This window comes from Dipodomys merriami, unplaced genomic scaffold (assembly GCF_024711535.1).
Source record: "Dipodomys merriami isolate MVZ:Mamm:240054 unplaced genomic scaffold, mDipMer1.0.p SCAF_598, whole genome shotgun sequence".
Classification (NCBI taxonomy): Eukaryota; Metazoa; Chordata; class Mammalia; order Rodentia; family Heteromyidae; genus Dipodomys; species Dipodomys merriami.
The window spans coordinates 638,177-657,482 of NW_027206177.1; the positions used below are offsets into that span (position 1 = coordinate 638,177).

The 19,306-nt window shown below is 37.7% G+C and overlaps 1 protein-coding gene across 3 annotated transcripts in view; it reads right to left on the minus strand.

Annotated features, from left to right (window-relative positions):
• Positions 1-13,810, minus strand: part of LOC138813401 (protein phosphatase 1 regulatory subunit 12A) — a 111,110-nt gene extending 97,300 nt beyond the window's left edge. For all 3 annotated transcript variants that reach the window (XM_070001798.1, XM_070001796.1, XM_070001797.1), the window contains exon 1: positions 13,352-13,810. In XM_070001798.1, the coding sequence (XP_069857899.1) occupies positions 13,352-13,588 (237 nt within the window). In that variant the 5' untranslated portion in view covers positions 13,589-13,810. The remainder of the gene's footprint in view (positions 1-13,351) is intronic.
• Positions 13,811-19,306: the final 5,496 nt, after the last annotated feature.

Genomic DNA, 19,306 nt, shown 5'->3' on the forward strand with positions numbered 1-19,306 from the left:
CGAAGGGCCTAGTGAGCAAGAGGCCTTAAATTCAAACTCCAGTACTGGCATGCATGCATGTGCATGTGTACACTCTCTCTCTCACACAAATTAATAGCTTATTTATACATTAATCATATGCTATACAATAACCCCACTTACTGTGACAATGAAATAAGTATAAGCATATTCAGAGTTGTTCAACTGCTATAATTTTAGAACATTTTCATATTCCTAAAATGAAACAATACATCCCTTAGCAGCAACTTTCCAATTCTTCAACATATTTAACTTCTGGCAATCATTTACTCCATAGACCTGTCTATTCTGGGCCTTTCATATAAAGGGAACCAAATATTACTTTTATTTAACATACTATATTTCTAAGAGTCATCTTTTTAGAAATCATCCAATCTTCCTTATTGTTGAAAAACAAGCCTTTAATTCTAGTAACAAGATATACCACTTTACCTCTTGATCAGGTGATCCACATTTATACTGTTTCCACTTTTTGGCTATTATGAATAATGCTGCTTTGAACATTAATACAGGAGTTTTTTTTTTAATGTGGCCAAATTGTCAATTCTTCTGGATAAATGCAGGAGTAGAATTTCTGGATAATACGGTAACCTTCTACCTTTTGAAGAAAGGATTGTTTCAAAAGTAGCTATACATCTTCCACCAACAGTGTAGGAGTAGTCCAACTTCTCCATAACTTAGTCAATATTAGTCAACACTTAATATTATCAATACTTTTTATTATAGTTGTTCTAGTGGGTGAGAAATTAATATCCCACTTTAGCTCTGAACTGATTTCCTGATGGCTAAATCATTTCGTTTTACTGAAGAGTAATGTTGGTATTTATTTTACTCAACTATGTATCCTCCTTAACACCAATAATGTCTGGTATAGAGTAGGCCTTTAGTATTTGTTAAATGAATATATAAATGCCATCATGTATTTGAAAGTATGTCGAGCATGTCGGAGGAAACTATATGAAAGAAGTGAAGAAGATAAAATAAAAAAAAAAGAAGTGAAGAAGAAATCAGCAGATGACTCCAAGATTTTAATTTAGTTTATAAATGACTAATATAACTAAAAATAAAATATAAAAAAGCAGCATGCTGTTGGCTCACTTCTATAATTCTACTACTCAGGAGGCTGAGATCTGAGGATCGCAGTTCAAAGTCAGCCTGGGCAGGAAAGTCAGTGAGGCTCTTAGTTCCAATTAACCACCAAAAAAGCTGGAAGTAAAGTTGTGGCCCAGGTGGTAGAGTGCTAGGACACACACACACACACACACACACACACACACACACACACACACACACACACACACACACACACACACACACACACACACACACACACACACACACACACACACACACACACACACACACACACACACACACACACACACTCTCTCTCTCTCTCTCTCTCTCTCTCTCTCTCTCTCTCTCTCTCTCTCTCTCTCTCAATATCTCTCTCTCAATCTCTCTCTCTCTCTCTCTCAGAACAGAGATGGCTCACACCTGGAATCTCAGCTACTCTTCTCTAGAAGAGATCTAAATCACAGTTCAAGGAAAGCCCCAGACAAAAATCAGAAGGACCTATCTGAAAAATGACTAAAGCAAAAAAGGGCTAGGACATGGATGAAAAGGCAAAGCACTTGTGTAGCAAGTAAAAAGCTCTGAACTCAAACCCCAGAGTTCATACATACCCTACAAGAAAAATAAAAGGAAAAACAATTCTATAAAAATAAGAAACAACTGAAACTACATGAATGAATGAGATAGAAAAATAAAATACACAAAGCTTTGGAATATTCTTCTCTAACAAAGAAATAGATTAAAAATGCAAATTGTACAATAGTATTCAGGAAACACATCCAGGTTACCAACTAAGTTGGCTTCTGAGTTGCCTTTCTTAACACTCTGGGTTAAACAACTCCAATAAAAACTTTTGTCTCAACAGGTACACTGGTTGAACCCTTTCAAATGGAAGGCAGAAGTTGGAGGATAGCAGCCCAAGGTCAACCTGAGCAAAAGGAAGTTTGCAAGACTCCAACTCGGTCAATGGCTAGGTACAGTGGTGCATGCACATCTGTCATCTTCGGCAACATGGAGAAGCACAAAAAGGACTGCAGTCCAGATTAGCTCCAACATAAAGCAAGTTCTTACCCAAAAGTAAGCAACGTAAAAAGGGGCTGGATCTGAGGGTCAAGGGGTAGAGCACCTGCCTGGAAAGTACAAAGCCCAAAGTTAAATCTCTAATAATCAACCAAATAACAACCTTTTATTACTACTTGCATTTAATAAAATGTCATCATTTATTCACATTGCCACATCAAGTAAATTGTGTGCTACATGCAGGCAAAGGCCTGTTTTTAGAAAGTAGTAATGTGTTAAGCAAATGATGATCTATCTATTGCATAATGAGTTAATCTTTAGTTCAAAACTCTAGAGTGAAATGCATCAAATCAATTTAAATGCATACATACACAGGCAATAATATATGAGCTACAGGGGATGACATCATGGCAAGAATTTAACAGATGGGTTTCAGCAATAGTTTCAAGGTTAATTTCCATATTTGAAATACTAGAAACTTTACTGAAAATGTCTTTTTTATAAACAAACACTAAAACATAGTATCATTTTGAGCAAACTATATAAAGAAACAATCCCAAGAATGTAATGGAATGACTCAGAAAAGAGGTACATGGTACAATGTTCATCTAAAATGCCATGAGAAAGTGGAAAATACATTAGGTGTTCATCATAAGACTAGAAAACTTTTTGTATATTTAGTCCCACATAAATACTATGTAGCCCTTGGAAGGTAACATGTATCAATACTAATTTATATACTATGAGTATTAAAAAAATTAAAGGCTGTAAACCAAAAAATTAAGTATGACCCTATTTACAGAAAATTACATATCTGTATATAGATATACACTGGAGTAAAACCAGAGTTTTAGGTGTAGTTATCTCTGGTCCTTCAGACAGCATTAAATTTCTTTTATAGTTTTTTATGATACTGAAATGAAATAATTGAGTACCTTTAAAAATTCATCTATTGCCGGGCGCTGGTGGCTCACGCCTGTAATCCTAGCTACTCAGGAGGCTGAGATCTGAGGATCGCGGTTCAAAGCCAGCCCGGGCAGGAGAGACCGTGAGACTCCTATCTCCAATAAACCACCAGAAAACCGGAAGTGGCGCTGTAGCTCAAGTGGTAGAGCGCTCGCCTTGAGCTGAAGAGCTGAGGGACAGCTCCCAGGCCCAGAGTTCAAGCCCCACGACCGACAAAAAAAAAAAAAAAAAAAAAAAATTCATCTATTTATTTGGGATAACACATAAAACAATAAACAAACTTGAAACTAATCTTTGTTTAAAAATAAACAGGAAAGGGAAGACTATATAAAAGCCAAAGCAGACACTGAAAACTTAATAATCACTTATAGCATTTCCATTCATAGGGTAGACATTTTATTGTAAAAAGTGATAGTTAAGAAAAGTTTATCAAAATAAACACTTAAAAGCAAAAACATGCCAAGAACTGGTGGCTTGTTCCTGTAATCCTAAACTACTCAGGAGGCTGAGATCTGAGAATTAGGAGTCTAAGACAGCCCAGGCAGGAAAGTCTGTGAGACTCTTGGCACCAATTAATCACCAAAAAACTGAAAGTGGCTTAAATGGTAGAGTAAGAGCTTTGAGCAAAACAGCTAAGCGACAGTGCCCAGGCACTGAGTTCAAGCCTGAGGATCAGCACAACAACAAAGCAAAAACACCTGATGTGAAGTTTTTATGTAAATTGTTCCATGTACTTCAAAAGATAACGTCATCTGTTCAAAAGTTTTAAGAAAAGCTGTACAAATGACATTTTATAACTATCTAAAATAATTTTAAGGCGATCCAAAATAATTTTAAGATATACACACACACACACACACACACACACACACACACACACTTTGGTGTGCTTATTATAAAATAAAGGTAGTTGTTGTGTTAGTGTGTGTATATAAATAGATTTATTAACAGTGCATGAAAATCTACTTTTCTATATGGTTACTAACCTTTAACAAGGTATCAATTCACACCTCACAATTGAATCTCCTTTGTACTACATGGTACTCAAGAAAACTGATACAAATCTCTACAATCTTAAGGTTTCAGCTCAATAGAATTTAACAAGCTAAAGTTCAAGCCTTTTTTTTTAATAGCTGTCCCTGCAGAATATCATACTAAGTACACATACTATACTTAAATAGATTACTAAAAAGTTGACAGCTGAGGAATGCTTTCACTTCTTTCCATGGTTTCTAGTGAATGACATTTCAGAAATGCCTATATAACACATGACAACAAGGAATGTCTCCACCCATGAGACTGTTTGAGTCAAGCAAGCACTTAGGGCAATAAACAGGGAACTCAAGTTTGCCTTTTTATGGTTAGCCAGCACAACAATAAAAAGATAAGCAACCAAAAAACTAAAGTCAGAAAATACTGGCATGCAGTAATCTATAGTGAAAAGTATTTAGAAAAGACAGTGATTAAAATGGCTAGAATGCAATTATTGATTCTAATGTTATGAATTCCTTTACTAAACCAATACCAAGATTCACTTAAAGAAATTTATTTGTAATACAAATTATATAAATTAAGCAAAATTTTACTTTTATTGGTAATATATTCCATTTCAAAAGTGAATCTAAAATCTTGGCATTTTTACTGTAATAATACTTAAAAGCTATTGTCAAATGCATTTTTGTTGGGATATTTTATATGCTTGTGATTGATTATATTTACCATCACTTTGCTTTTTATGAACTCTGTTCAAAAAATTATATCATATTCAATTTTAAGTCAATAAACTTATTAAAATGAGATATCAAAGTACAAATTAAAGAAAAATGAATCAAAGTCTCTGCTAAGGAGTTCACAATTTGGTCTAGAGTTAAAATGTACTAGCAAGTAGCAAATAGTAAGTGTCAAATTTGTGGCTTAAATAGTAAGAGAATCACTGTGTACTCCACTGGTCAAGTAAGTTCACATATAGTGCTTTAAACTATGCCATATAGAAATATGCTGGAAAAATACATTCCAGAACATGGTAACATGCAAACACTTACAAGAGTATAAATATGGAAATAAAAGTTCTTAAAGAAGTTTTTCATCAATCCTCTGAGTCCATCCAATTTTTTTTTTGTTCTTACTAAATGACCAAGGGCTGCACTGTTAATATTCTGAGAATCTAGTCTGTTATCATCCCAACTCTATCAAACCTCTCAAAAGTGTGGATAGGGACTCCTCTATGATATCTGCTCACCCAAGGCTGTTTCTACTCTCATGAAAGAGCACAAGGATAATCCAACAAGTGAGTACCAATTGTCCTTTAGGTGGATACTACATCCTTTTGCTATGAAAATATTTTTCTAAAAAATTTGAGAATTTTTCTGATTCATTTTTATTAGAACCTATTAATTGTACACATAATTATATTGTATCTTAATACTTGTATGAATGTACTACATTCATCTATCTCATCCTCTTTTATCTGCTTTGCCCTTCTTCCTAATAGTTTACTGCTACTTTTGTCTTGTTTGCTTTAAATCTAGATTCTGCAGGTGAGAAGAAAATGGGATACCTGCCTTTCTGAATCTGGCTCATTTCCATTAACTTAATGAGCACTGGTTCCACCCACTTTCCTACAAATGACATAACTTTACTCTTCTTTATAACTAAATAAAACTTTATTGTACATATATACCACATTTTCATTTAGAATGATTCCATAGCTTTTCTGTGGTAAATAGTACTGGGGGAAAAATGGATGTAGAACTATGACTTAGATTTCTTTAGTTTGTAAGGTAGTTCTTCTTTTAGAGAGTTTTCTTCTTTTCTTTTTTGGTTGGTATTAAGGACTGAACCCATGGTCTCATACTAGCTTGCTACATAGATACTCTACCACCTGAGCCATGCTACCAGTCTTTTTTACACTGAGATAGGGCATCACTTTATGTCCACTTTATCTCCCTCCTATCATGCTTCCCAGCATTGCTGGGATGATTGGTATGCAACATAGCAAAATGTCATTCATTGGCTGAGATAAAAGTCTTGTGGACTTTTTGTGCCCAGGGTGGCCTCAAACCATGATCCTCTGATCTCTTCCTCACAATTAGCTAGAATTGTAGGTTAGGGCCACCATGCCACGCTTAGGTTTTAGTGCATTGTTGTTGTTAATAATCCCTACATTAGTATCTGTATTGGTTGCACTAATTTACATTCCTAACAGTATGTATATACAGATTTCTTTTCTTTTTCTGGAATCTTTGCCAGCATTTGTTGTTTTCTTAATGACAGACATAGTGTTTCAGATGAGATAGATTCTCAATGGTATGACTGTGATTAGTATTTCCTTAATGGTTGAAGATGGTGAACATTTTTTCATGTATTCCTCAGTCACGTATACTTCTTTATAGAGCTGTTGTTTGAACTCATTTGTCCACTTATTAATTAGTTTAAGGCTTAATTTTTTTAATTCTTTATACATTCAGCATATTAATTCTGTCAGATAAAGAGCTGATAAAGATTATCACCCATGTCTATGGTGCCTATCTTGATAATTGGTTTTAATTTGATACAATCCCTTATGTCAACTCTTGTCATTATGTCCTGAGCTAGGAAAATCTTAATTAGAAAGTCACTGCCTATATCTTTACATATTTTCTGTATGTTTCTTTCTAGTAGAAAGTCTACCAATAATTTTATTGCATAATTGATGTACGATTTGTGACTGTCCTTTGTTTGAATACTACATCTTTTAGTTGTTGATATAATATCCTTTTTATGAAATGATGATACTATCAGTTTGTTTTTAATGCTCTTATTGGACAAAATAATTGAAATAAAAATTGACTGGCCCATGAGATATAACATTTAGAGAATAAATGAAGGGCAATAAATAAGTCCCTTTACATTTTTACCAAGAAGAAAAAGAATTCTGCCTGTTCCAACTATGCCTCAAATATAACTTGGTTAAAATTTGTAAACCAATTTAGGGAATGGACTATTCTCATACCTGTATAACCCTTCCTAATCAAAGGGTCCAAACTAAAACCAAACATGATTAACATAAAAAGTTCATTTTTCAAAACCACAAGTCATATCAGATAAGCACTGTCTCAAGTCCTACTTATAAACATCAATCAATCACAGGATAGAAAATAAATTCTAGAGTTTACACTCTAGAATGGGTGAGACATTAAAAAAGGCTTTTTCTTTTTGTTCTAATATCCAATAAAATGAGCTTATCTATTATTTGTCTCTAAAAATGAACATGTACATGAAAATTTTAATAAGTATATAAAACACCTAATGGAGTAATATGAGTAATATTAGAATAAAGAAAAACTAAACTCTATTTTCTGAAAAATGATGTAGTTTTGTTGTCACTTCCTTCTTGCAACTTTCCAAAGCACTGATCAAATAAATATTTACATAATGGTCAGTAAAAAACAATTTTCAGACTTCTAAAATTTAGTACAATTTCAAATCCTAAGACTAATTTATAGTACTACTATATTTCAATTACCATAGAAAGATCTTAAAAATTGATTTGAATATCAAGTGATATACAAGGAAACCCTCCAACTACTAGTCACCAACACAGTGACTGATTTAGGAATGTTAACTTCTTCAGAATTAAAAAAAAATACACCTAGTGTAGACATTGAGCTCTGGACTGCCATTCTAGGTCTGCCATTCATTATGTTGAGATCTTAAGCAAGAGAAAAACTATGCTAGGAAAATTAAATCATACTGTTTCTTTTCGTGCCAGTCCTTTTGCTCAAGGCTAGAACTCTACCACTTGAGCCAGAGCACCACTTTAGGCTTTTTCTAAGTAGTTACCGAAGGTAAGAATCTCATGGACTTTTCTGACTGGACTGGCTTCAAACAGCGTCCCTCAGATCTCAGCCTCCTGAGGAAATAGATTACAGGTGTGAGCCACCAGTGTCTGATGCAAACAGTACTATTTCTAAAAGCATTTCTCTTCTAAAAAAGCACTGTGATCTACTTACTGAAGATCAAAACAGAATAAACTGAATACAACAGTCCTCAATTCCTTCAATAGGCATACTAAAATGCCCATATCCTCTTAGGATTGTGGAGTCCAACAAGCTTTCAAAAAGTATGAGGTTAATTTCTTTTTTTTTTTTTTCTGCAGAGACAGAGACAACAACAACATCATCAACAACAACAAATTCAGGAAATGTCACGGTAATAACATGTTACAGAAGAATAAAAGGTATTTTCTAAAAATCCTTAAGTAATGGTAATTTCTTATGTAAACAGTATATGCAAAACCTAAGGACGGAATAATGGAAAAAATTTCCTGTCTTCTATTGAGTGCTATACTAGAAAATGCTCAGTCACAGCTTGCAAATCACACTGTAGCTGAAGCATATGAAAGATGGTGTTGATTATGACACTTCAAAGTCAGACCACAAAACTGTTGCCAGGAAGCAAAAAAGCAGCAACTAAAGAGAAATCAGCAGTATGGGCACTGCTACTCTAAAACCAGCATACCCCTTATATGGCTAGGGTTGTCCGTTTACTTGTCGGAAGTGAGGTGACAGTATGGAGTTGGGAATTAGTCTAATTGTTTTTTTAAAAATGGATTTATGATGATGCCAAAAGCCTTATTATATCCTAAAAACACCATTTTAATATTATACACTTGATCCAATAGGTTCTTCCAAAGCCTTAACATTTTCTAAGTTTGCAACTATAAATTCAATGTTTTTTTTAAAACAAATTCATCGTAAATAGCAATTAAACTTATTTCTTTTTTCTTTTTTTTTTGGGGGGGGGGGGTCCAGTCGTGGGGCCTGAACTCTGGGCCTGGGCGTTATCCCTCAGCTCTTCAGCTCAAGGCTAGCGCTCTACCACTTGAGCCACAGCACCACTTCCAGCTTTTTTCTTTTTGCTTATGTGGTGCTGGAGAATCGAACCCAGGGCCTCAGGCATGCAAGGCAAGCGCTCTACCACTGAGCCACCTTCCCAGCCCCTAAACTTATTTCTTAGCAAGCAAATGAAAATTAATTGATTCTGAACTCAGGGCTTTCAGCCTGCTAGGCAGGTGTTCTACCACCTGAGTCATACCCTCAGCCTTGTGATTTCCTGGTTATTTTGGAGATGGAATCTAAAGAACTTTTTCTGCCTATGCTGGCCTCAAACCTCAGTCCTCAATCTCCTGCATAGCTAGCTTCACAGGGTAACGGGTTTCTAATCTTTAACTTTTTTTTATATTAAGACTTCCTTTTACTGACAAGTCACATATTTTACAAAGATGCTTCAAATGGCTCTTAGAAGTTATAAAAATCTGTTTTAAAAACAGGATGATTTAACATGTCTGTCGGGTTGAAAAGTAGGAAATTACAAAACTATTAAAACTGTAATAGAACATGTACCTAATTCAATTTTGGATTCCCTATGGACCTATCTCAGGCTTTTATAATGGCTCAAATGGTGTTTCATTTTTTCCCATGTAACCAAAATTTAAATTGCATTAAGGTTTTGAAATAGAATTAAGGTTTTTAAATAGGTTAGTACTTAGAATTTTTAAACTATGAAGATATTAAAAACATGCCGAGAATCTATAACAAAATCTATAACAATGTTACATTTACTTCACAAACACAAGTTCTATTATGTGCAAGAACAATATTCTAAGTATCTGTATATGAAGTTTTCCAAGATGTATCACACTATACACAGGTAACTATGAAATAAAAAATAAAATTCAACAAACATAGTGAGCTAGACTCTGGAAATGTGAATGATTGGGTCTTTATTCTCCCAGTTTGGACACAGACTTACAATCTTCAGTAGAGAATGGCCAAAAATACTACAGTTTTTACACAATTTGAAAGATCACAAAGATCCTTTTTGTTGGCAATTGAATCAAGTTTTAAAGAATGACTAGAACTAGTGGTCAACTAAAACATGGCTACTGGTTAGAAATTAAAATACAAATACAAACTGTTTTAATCCTTAATTTAAGAGGAGAGACACAAAGTGGTAAAATTTGTTGGAATATAATTGGAAATCACTATGTAAGCCAGAATAATACAGAGTGAGAATAGAAATAGGCAAAGTATTACTATAGTGTAAGGATAAAAATAATAACGGTAGGAGACAAGGAAAAGATACAAATATAATTCTGAAGAATCTGAAATTGGAGATACACACAGAGGAAATGAGTAAATAGTAACTAGAAGGTTTAACTTGATTAGAGAGGTTAAAGTGGTATTAATGAGCAGAGATGTTTTGTTCCGTATTCAATTAAAATACATTTCTGACTGATTTAAAACTATCAACTGCATTAGCATTCCGATAGAAAAATAGGATCTATCATATATATTCATCTCATGTAATATTATATACAAAGTATGTTGATAAAAGATTTTATAATAAAACATATAAAAGATTTAAAAACTAAGTTATAACATACAAACCTAAGTTTGAAAGGCAAGTTTGAAGACACCACAAAAGTTAATGTACATACAGTAGATGTTATGCTGTTGCAAGGAGTGAATTTGTATTTAAATATGTTAAATATGTTAAAATGCAGATATATAATCACAGGTAGTTACAATATCAGAAGCTAATGAAATTGCACTCTAGGCCTCAATTTTAGAGAAAAAATAATTGGTTTCATATGTTGACTTTGTACTGTTCTCCAGCTGAAAGGAGGAAAAAAGGTAGTCTAGAGATTCATGTAACCAAAAAAAAAAAAATTCTTCTATAGATGGCATTTCTATAGGATGGTTGTAAACTGAATATTTTCATGACATATAGAGAGACCATTCAACCAGTGAATAAAAGTTTAAATATAAACTACATTAAAAATGTAAAGACAGTACTAGGTTAAAAAGCGTAAAGGCTACAGTTTTCCAAAACACTAAATTAAAAACTAAAAAAGAACAAGTGAAATAAATTTTAAAAACTATGAACCAATACATAATTTAGTAAAAACATTTAGTTTTTCTATGATCCTGCTAGAGATTAAGTTAAAAAAAACTATTAAAGGCCTATTCAACAAATAAGGTCATTTTAGTACCAAGTATTTTATACAAACAGCATTTCTTAAAAATTGAAAGTCTGTGGTTCTTAAAAAGTCTTTTGTTACCTTTCATTATCTAGTGTTCTGTATTTCTGCAAAGTGAACTACTTGTTCTAACAGTTACAACTGAAAAAAATATGAGAAAAGTGTGGAGAAAATTTAATAAAAAATTTTAATGCTGATCTTTTAGAGATTCTGACTTCACAGATTTAAGAAATGTACAGATAAAGCTTACAAAAAGGTCTAATGTAAATATCCACCTTCTCCAAACTAACCAGTGAATTCAGTTACTCAAGAAGACTCTAGTTAGGTCTGATAATTCCTGCAACAAGTACAATTGAAAGGGGGGGGGGGGGGAACTTAAGTCCTATTACACGTCATTGTCTTGTATCACCTGAACAACTATTATATTCACATCAAAAATCATTTGAAAATTTTCTCTTCCTCCAAGCCAACACAATTGGATTCCTCCACAACAGTAGCAACCAATTTTTTAAAAACATGCTGACAAAAATCGTTATTCTGACATCAGACATGAAATTATTTTTCATAAAATTATGAGTTTCATACAAAAACATGTTAATTACAAAGAAAGATGAACATTTTTTCATCACATACATACTATCATTTTTGATGCCCAAAGACACTTTCATTCTCAACATAGTACTTTTAATATCAAGTTATACTAGGCTTTAAAACAAACTTCCGCCGAAGTTCGCTACACATTATAGGACCACACTATATTCTCATTGATGTGATTCTGAATTCCAGATTTGTCCTGCCATTTGTCAATCATTTCGATCCTTCCAGGCAACTTTGTAAACAAGGGCTATATGCCAAGCTTGATATGATAATTTGATTAAATAAAACTTAAAATGGTCATCACACAAACAGGAAGCAGTCAAAGGAAAGGTGCCAATGTACTCATCCCTTTTAAAGCGGCATCAAGTTAATATTCATAAAAATAGAAAGCCTAAAATTTCAACCCACCAAACTAGTCTGCTACTCAAAATAAGGCTACCATCCTGCACATTCCATCAAGGCAAGTGTGAAGTATCTAGTGAGTCTTTTCACTGTAAGGAGGTTTACTAGTAAAAATCCTAATTCTCCAATAAGAAAAAGGGCAGAGTCTAAGTCATGTCACCTATCACCATCACTTATAAATCGCTTTTTATGCACAACCGTACGGGTTGTGTTGCTTTTGGCCTGTTAAAGGCAAAGCAACATTATCTCTGGATTGCCAATAGTTTCTCCTTATTTGGCTAACATTGAGAGATCCCAATCAGACTACTATAAAACTTTAACATGCACAAAGCATCCATTTTGAGAAAAGTCGGTGGCGACCAGCTTTCTTTTTCCTTTCTGTCTTTTCTTGTTTTCCCACCCCGAAAAGAAAAAAATTGGGGGTCTGATAACCGGCTTTCAGGCTCTGCACGGCATTTGTTCTTGCTGGCCCTAGGTGCACACCCCAGGACTTAGACGGAGCCCGCGGATCTCTGACACTGCGGCAAACTCTACGGTCGCCGTCCCGAGGTGGGCACGTCCTTAGGGAACTCCTTTGCCCTCAACACCACCATCCTCTCTCCCTTTTCAGCCGGCGCAGACCAGCTAATTACACCCCATTCTCCCCTCCCCGGTGACCAAGAGTAATAAAGGAGAAAACAGGAAATCGTTCGCTCGGGGCTGTCGGCTTGGGTCTCTGGATTACTATTATTATCCTCATCATTGGTAATCAAGACCTGAAAAAAGTACCACAAACGCGCTGCCCACCTAACAAGCTAAAGGGGGTCCATCTGCCCAAGCGTCCCTCGAGCTCCTGGCTAAGTCTTTCTCTTTCAAGACTCCCCCTCGCCCCCAAATAGATAATTGACACCGTGCCCCCCCCCCCCGGCACAACCACGACACTCCTCCCGGTCTTGACTCCAAACACCAGACACATATCCACAAATGGCTCGGGGGGGGGGTCCCCCAAGACGCCCACAGTCCCCTTCTCCCCCCCCCCCCGCCCGTACACCCCGGAAATCACCCAGCTCCCAACTCCGACAGCAACTGGTCAGAAGGGGGCCTCCAGCCCAGCGCCCTCCCGCCCTCCCTCCCGGGAAGCCGCCCCCTCACCGCCGAGCCGGGAGTCTCTCTCTCTCGCGCCGCCCCCAGCTTCAGGAAGACCACCTCCCCCCCCCCCAAGCCCCCCCATCCTCGGGTCCGGGATCGAGACCCAGCGGCGGGCGCACAGACCTGATGGAGGGCAGTGAGTCCGTCCACATTGGCGTAATTGATGTCGGCGCCGCGGTGCAGCAGCTTGAGGACCTCGTCCGTGTCGCCGCTGGAGCAAGCAGCCAGGAAGACGGCGCCATCGTCGAACTTCACCTTGGTCTTCTGACGCTTCACCACGGGAGGCTCGAGGTCCGTCTCGGAGCCGATCCAGCGCTTCAGCTGCTCGTTCCGCTTCTGCTTCGCGTCCGCCATCTTCATCCCCTCTCCTGCCGCCGGGTCTTCTTATCGCGAGGGGGAGGGGAAGGGAGGGGAGGCGGGGAGGGAAGAGAGGGGAGGCTGGGGGGGGTGTGTGTGACTGTCTCGATGAGTGCGGGCCCGACCGGGGCTGGGAACCGGGAGGAGACGCTCGAGACTTCCAGTATCCCACAGAGCACTGGGGCGGCGCGCCCGGGCCCCGCGGACCTCCCCGTCCTACCACAGAAACCCTCCCGCCCCTCGGCGCGGCCGCTCGTCACTGGCGGCTCCTCTAACGTAACTTCGCGAGATCCGGGAAGGGAGTCGCCCTTCGGCTCCAGTGCGCACGCGCCCTAGGGGCTCGGAGGTGAGCCCCGCCCCCAGGAAGAAGCCTTGGCGAACTGCGGCGGAGGCGGGCGGGCGGGCGAGCAAGCGAGCGGCCCGGCCACCGGAGGGAAGCGGGTGTGGCCCCGGCCGCCGGGGTTGCGCGGGGCGGGACGGGACCAACCTGGAAGGGAGGAGACCGGGGGAGGAAGGTTGTCCTTGCAGGACTTGACGGCTCCCCTCCGCAAGAGGCCGGCAGCCGGGGCTGCGAAGGTTCTTGCGGGGCCCGCCGGCGGCCTCAGCGTTGGCGGGGGCCTTTCCTCTCGGCTGCGGTCTTTGACTGGAATGGAGGGTGGAGAGGTCGCGAGTTGGGGTGTTTTGCGGTTGCTCTTTCCCAGGAACGTGGGGAGGGACGGCGGGGGCGGGGCGGGGGGGGGGCGGCGGCCGCTCGGCCCCGGAGACGCTTTGCGAAGTGGAGTTGGTTGGGCCCAGTTCCCCAGGTGACCCACCCTGGGCCCGGGGTTGGCCTGCGGTGGTTGGGGGGCGGGGGGCTTTCCTCTGGAGCTGGCTTGCTCGTCACTGCGACCCCCCCCCCTTCCCCTCACGCCGGGTTTGAATCCTCGTCCACTTCCTCCAGTGCTGGGAGCCTGTGGGACACTCACCCGTGAGCTCGTTAACTGGTCCTGACCTTTTAAGGGATTTCTAGCTCCCAACTCCATTGCTTTCTAAGGAGCGAAGACCCAACTGCTGCTAGAATTCAGAAGGAATGTTAATAAAGGGAATTAACTCAACCACTACTTAGCGCATACCTCTTTCATAAGCCGTGACTTATCAGGCACTGACCATGCAGTGTTTTAACCACCTCTTGAATTCTTAGGCCGAGGAAGGTATGTGTGTGACGACACCCCCCCCCCCCACACACACACACAATTTGTAATGCTGGCATTTTAGAAGTTATCTTCAATCTCCACTAATGGGTATTTTCCTAAACACCTTCTTGTTACACACGATTGTTAGAGCCAAAATAAGTCATGAAAATTAACAATGGAAGTTCAGAGGTCAATTATCTACCCTGAACCCTAAAGACCTAGTTTATTTCCTTAATTTCACCAAGATAGGATAGGATTCATTCAGCAAACATTATACAGTTGTATTTATACGTTGAATTTCCTTCGAAAATTTTGTTAATCTCATTGGAAATATTTTTATTTATTTTTTGTTGGTTGCGGGGCCTGAACTCGGTCTGGGCACTGTCCCTTAGCTCTTCAGCTCAAGGCTCACACTCTGCGCTCACACTCTGCCACTTTGAGCCACAAGTGCCACTTCTGGCTTTTTCTGTTTATGTGGTGCTGAGGGCTTCATGCATGCAAGACAAGCACTCTACCACTTAGCCACCTTTCCAGCCCGTGGAAATATTCTTAAATTGCTACCTGCCTGTATTTTTAGGGAAGATTTTTTTTTTTTTTTGCCGGTCATGGGGCCTGAACTCTGGGTCTGGGCGCTGTTCCTCAGCTCTTCAGCTCAACCACTGGAGCCACAGCGCCACTTCCGGCCTTTTCTGTTTACCTGGTGCTGAGGAATCGAACCCAGGGCCTCATGCTTGCAAGGCATGCACTCTACCGCTGAGCTACCTTCCCAGCCCGAGAAGTTTGTTTGTTTGTTTGTTTGTTTTTTAACATTAATGAATTACTGAAGACCTATGGCTAAAGCCAGAATAAGGCAAAGTAAACCTAAAACCGAAGTGCAAATTAGGGCTAGGGATGTAGTTCAGAGGTAGTACACTTGCCTAACTCTGGGTTTGATCCCAGCAACTTACAAAATAAGTGCACGTTAAACTGTACTGATATTAATTTGCTATTTTTCTCAGAAAAATCATTCATGATAGTGCACAATCAATCTTATGTACCTCCTTTTTAAAAGTTTATTTTTCTACCAGTTAACTAGCTTTTCTATACTTTATAAAAAATAGTAGGGGTATATTATATATAGTAAAGATATATATATACAATACATATAGTACAGATATATACACACATATATACTAAAACATGTAAATATATACACACATCACAAATACAGTGCAATGTACTAACATTTACACCCATTTTTGGTTAGTGCATCTTTTCCCCAGTACCTTTTATTATGCAATTTGAACTATGTTTTGGTACATATGATATTGTTAAATACACTCATATATTTATGATTTAATTATCCTGAATTTAAACTTCTGATTCTAAATTATAACATATATATGCAATTGAGAATATATTAATAACAAGGCACTTTGCTTTTTATCTCCAATGTTTTATTTAAGAACCTGGAGGAAAAGTTATAGTATGCTAATTAGCATCATACAATTCAGTCTCAAATAGGGAAATTACCAGGCCCACCTGAACTTGCTTTGGGCTGCATTTATTAACAATCCTGATTTGTGGATTATAGTATCTAACACTTTGCTTGCCTCTTGAGTTATAAGGTCATTCTGCACAATTCTGGTGGTTAGCCCTCTTCTGAGTCATCAAGATAAATTTTTTTGCTACATCTGCCTTCAGCCAAAGAACCTAACCTTAAAATGGAACAAGGTGATATTTTCATGAAGCTGTACTGGTCTACTAAACTTGAGAATCAAATGAGTGTCTGGCCATAATTAAATAATTATTTTCGAGTTCATTGTCACAATATCAAATGGCCATTATGGGAATTATTTAAGAGCTACAGACATTATTTAGTAAATGTTTTTTGTTAACCTTTAAAAATTTAAATTATTTAAAGGAAATGTATTGCTTTAGTAAATAAAAGACTGTAGAAACTAAATTAAAACAATTATTCTAATAAGCCTATGAAAGCTCTGAACCACCACCTGTAATTGTAATAAAGATTATTGATAAGGGTCAGACATATTAGTATCAACCCAAACACATTTTTATACAAAGGATATTGATAAGAGAAGAACTTTTATTTGCTAAGAATTTCACTGTTAATGGTTTGTCTACTTGCAATTATTCTATGTATAGTACAAAGTATACATGTTTCGTATATTGGAAAACTGGCTTACTTTAATTACCATATCTCATTATTAATGCTGTCTACAGGGTCTTAGTTGCATACCTCTATTGATGTGAAGACTAGCACTGGAAAGCCAATATATGAAAGTATAAGTGCTTTGGGAAGAAACTCAAAGGAACTTTAGACCTAAAGAATCATGTTCCTTAGATCTGAAATTACAACAACTGAAGGCATCTTAATTAAGGGATCAATTCAATTATTCTTCAAATTAAATCCTTGTAAAAACAAAATTCTTCCATAAACCAGAGTGTGAAAATAGGGTAACATACTAGGGAAAACAAAACTGTGTAGTGATAACAGAGAACTTTGCAAGTAATGATACTCATTAGGCTCAGTTTCGATATAGAAAACAAGTTAACCTTATGGGCTTATTTCAAAAATTAAATGAGTAATGTATGAGAAAGAAACGTGTGTGTGTGTGTGTGTGTGTGTGTGTGTGTGTGTGTGTGTGTGTGTGTGTGTGTGTGTCTTCCTTTTCCTTCTTCATTTATGCAGAATTGATGGCAGGTCTCCACTGCTTTCCAAAGGGAGCTTCACTCTTTATTACCTACATTGCCAGCCTAGAAGGGCATAAAGGACAAAGTGGTCAAGGCTACCTCTGACGACATTGATTCTGGATTATCAAGAGTTGGAAGTTGACATTGAATCCAGGTTAAGGATAGAACATGTGGAACTGAAAGATGGTAAGATGAAGATTTTTTTCCATCCTTTTTATAAAATTGTATTGAAGGATATATACTAGGTTTAACTGGGCCAGTAGAGCCAGTCTGGCTCACTAGAAGTTAGTGGAATTAAAGTGAAACTAATTGCTCCAGACACTAGCCTAACACTAGATCCTAGGGATGGCTCCATGTTATCAGAGGACTTAAATGATTTATGTATTCCATCAGAGAACAAGTTAGAGGGAAAAATGATCTTCTAGAACCCAAAATCCAGTAACAGATTTAAAAAGAAGATGGGCAACAATGGTGTCTGTGTTCATGTTTGGAGAATAGAACTATATTGTTGATATGAAGGCAACTGAATCCTATAAAAGGCTAAAAGGTTATCTGCCTTAGATGATATTTTGTGGATGGATTAGATGTCATTGTTATGTTTACCTGGGCTCCTCACCTAAAACTTCATTCCTCCTGATCTCTGCTTTCCAAGTAGATAGGATTATAAGTGTAAGCCACTGTCCCTGGCCTGGTTTTCAAATTTCTTGCACTGAGCTCTTTAATGACTTCTTATAATGTAATTATTTTGTATATTATATTGCTAAATAGAACTATACATAAAGCAATGCTTAAATTTCTTTGTTAAATGATGGATACATCTTATCTAAATTGTATGCATAAATGGCAAAGGAAAGAAATTATTATTTAATATTACTGAGAAACACTTTTTTTTTTGGTCAGTCATGGGGCTTGAACTCTGGGCCTGGGCACTGTCCCTCAGCTCTTCAGCTCAAGGTGAGCTGGGCAATACTTTTTAATACCTACCTAGCTTTTAGAAGAATATGTAGGTAAATAAGACCTTGATTTTGTGAAGTGCCTAATTAGGATTTTTTTCATAATTCATTAAATATATTTTCCTTATAATTTAGAAAATTAAGTTTGCTCTAAGACAAAAACAGTTAAGTTGATTCTTATGCTATCCAAAGACCATGTACATAATATAAGTGGATTAGTACCATTCAAAGCTTTTTTTTTTTTGGTCCTTTGTGGGGCTTGAACTCTGGGTCTGGACACTTTTCCTACGCTTTTCAGATCAAGGAGAGTGCTCTATCACTTGGGGCAGAACCACTTCCTTTTTTCTGGTGGTTTATTGGAGATAAGAGACTCACAGACTGTCCTACACAGGCTGGCTTTGAATTGCAGTCCTCAGATTTCAGCCTCCTAAGTAGCTAGGATTACAAGCATGAGCCACCGGCACCTAGCCATCCAAAGCTTTTTACACATTGATGTACATTGTTCTTTAATTCTGAAGGCAAATATGAGTGAATTGCACTTTTTTTGCTTTTAAAGACAAATCAAGACACTTAAGATTGTGTGTGTGTGTGTGTGTGTGTGTGTGTGTGTGTGTGTGTGTGTGTGTGTGTGTGTGTGTGTTTATTTAAACTATATAATTTTTTGCCCTCTGGACCAAAGTCAGAAGTGTTAAAAAAAAATTCTAGATTTGAAGTGAGAGTGTTGTATAGTAGTTAGAGAATGGGATAAGTACTCATGGTTACTACTTTTTATGTAAAATCTCACTCTTTTTAAGCAGTTACCAAAATACTCCCATATCCAACATTTGAACTCAAAAGTAGCTTGACCTAGTCTCAGATGGTGTGCTTTAGTTACTGTTGAATTGTGTTTGATAATCTGTAAA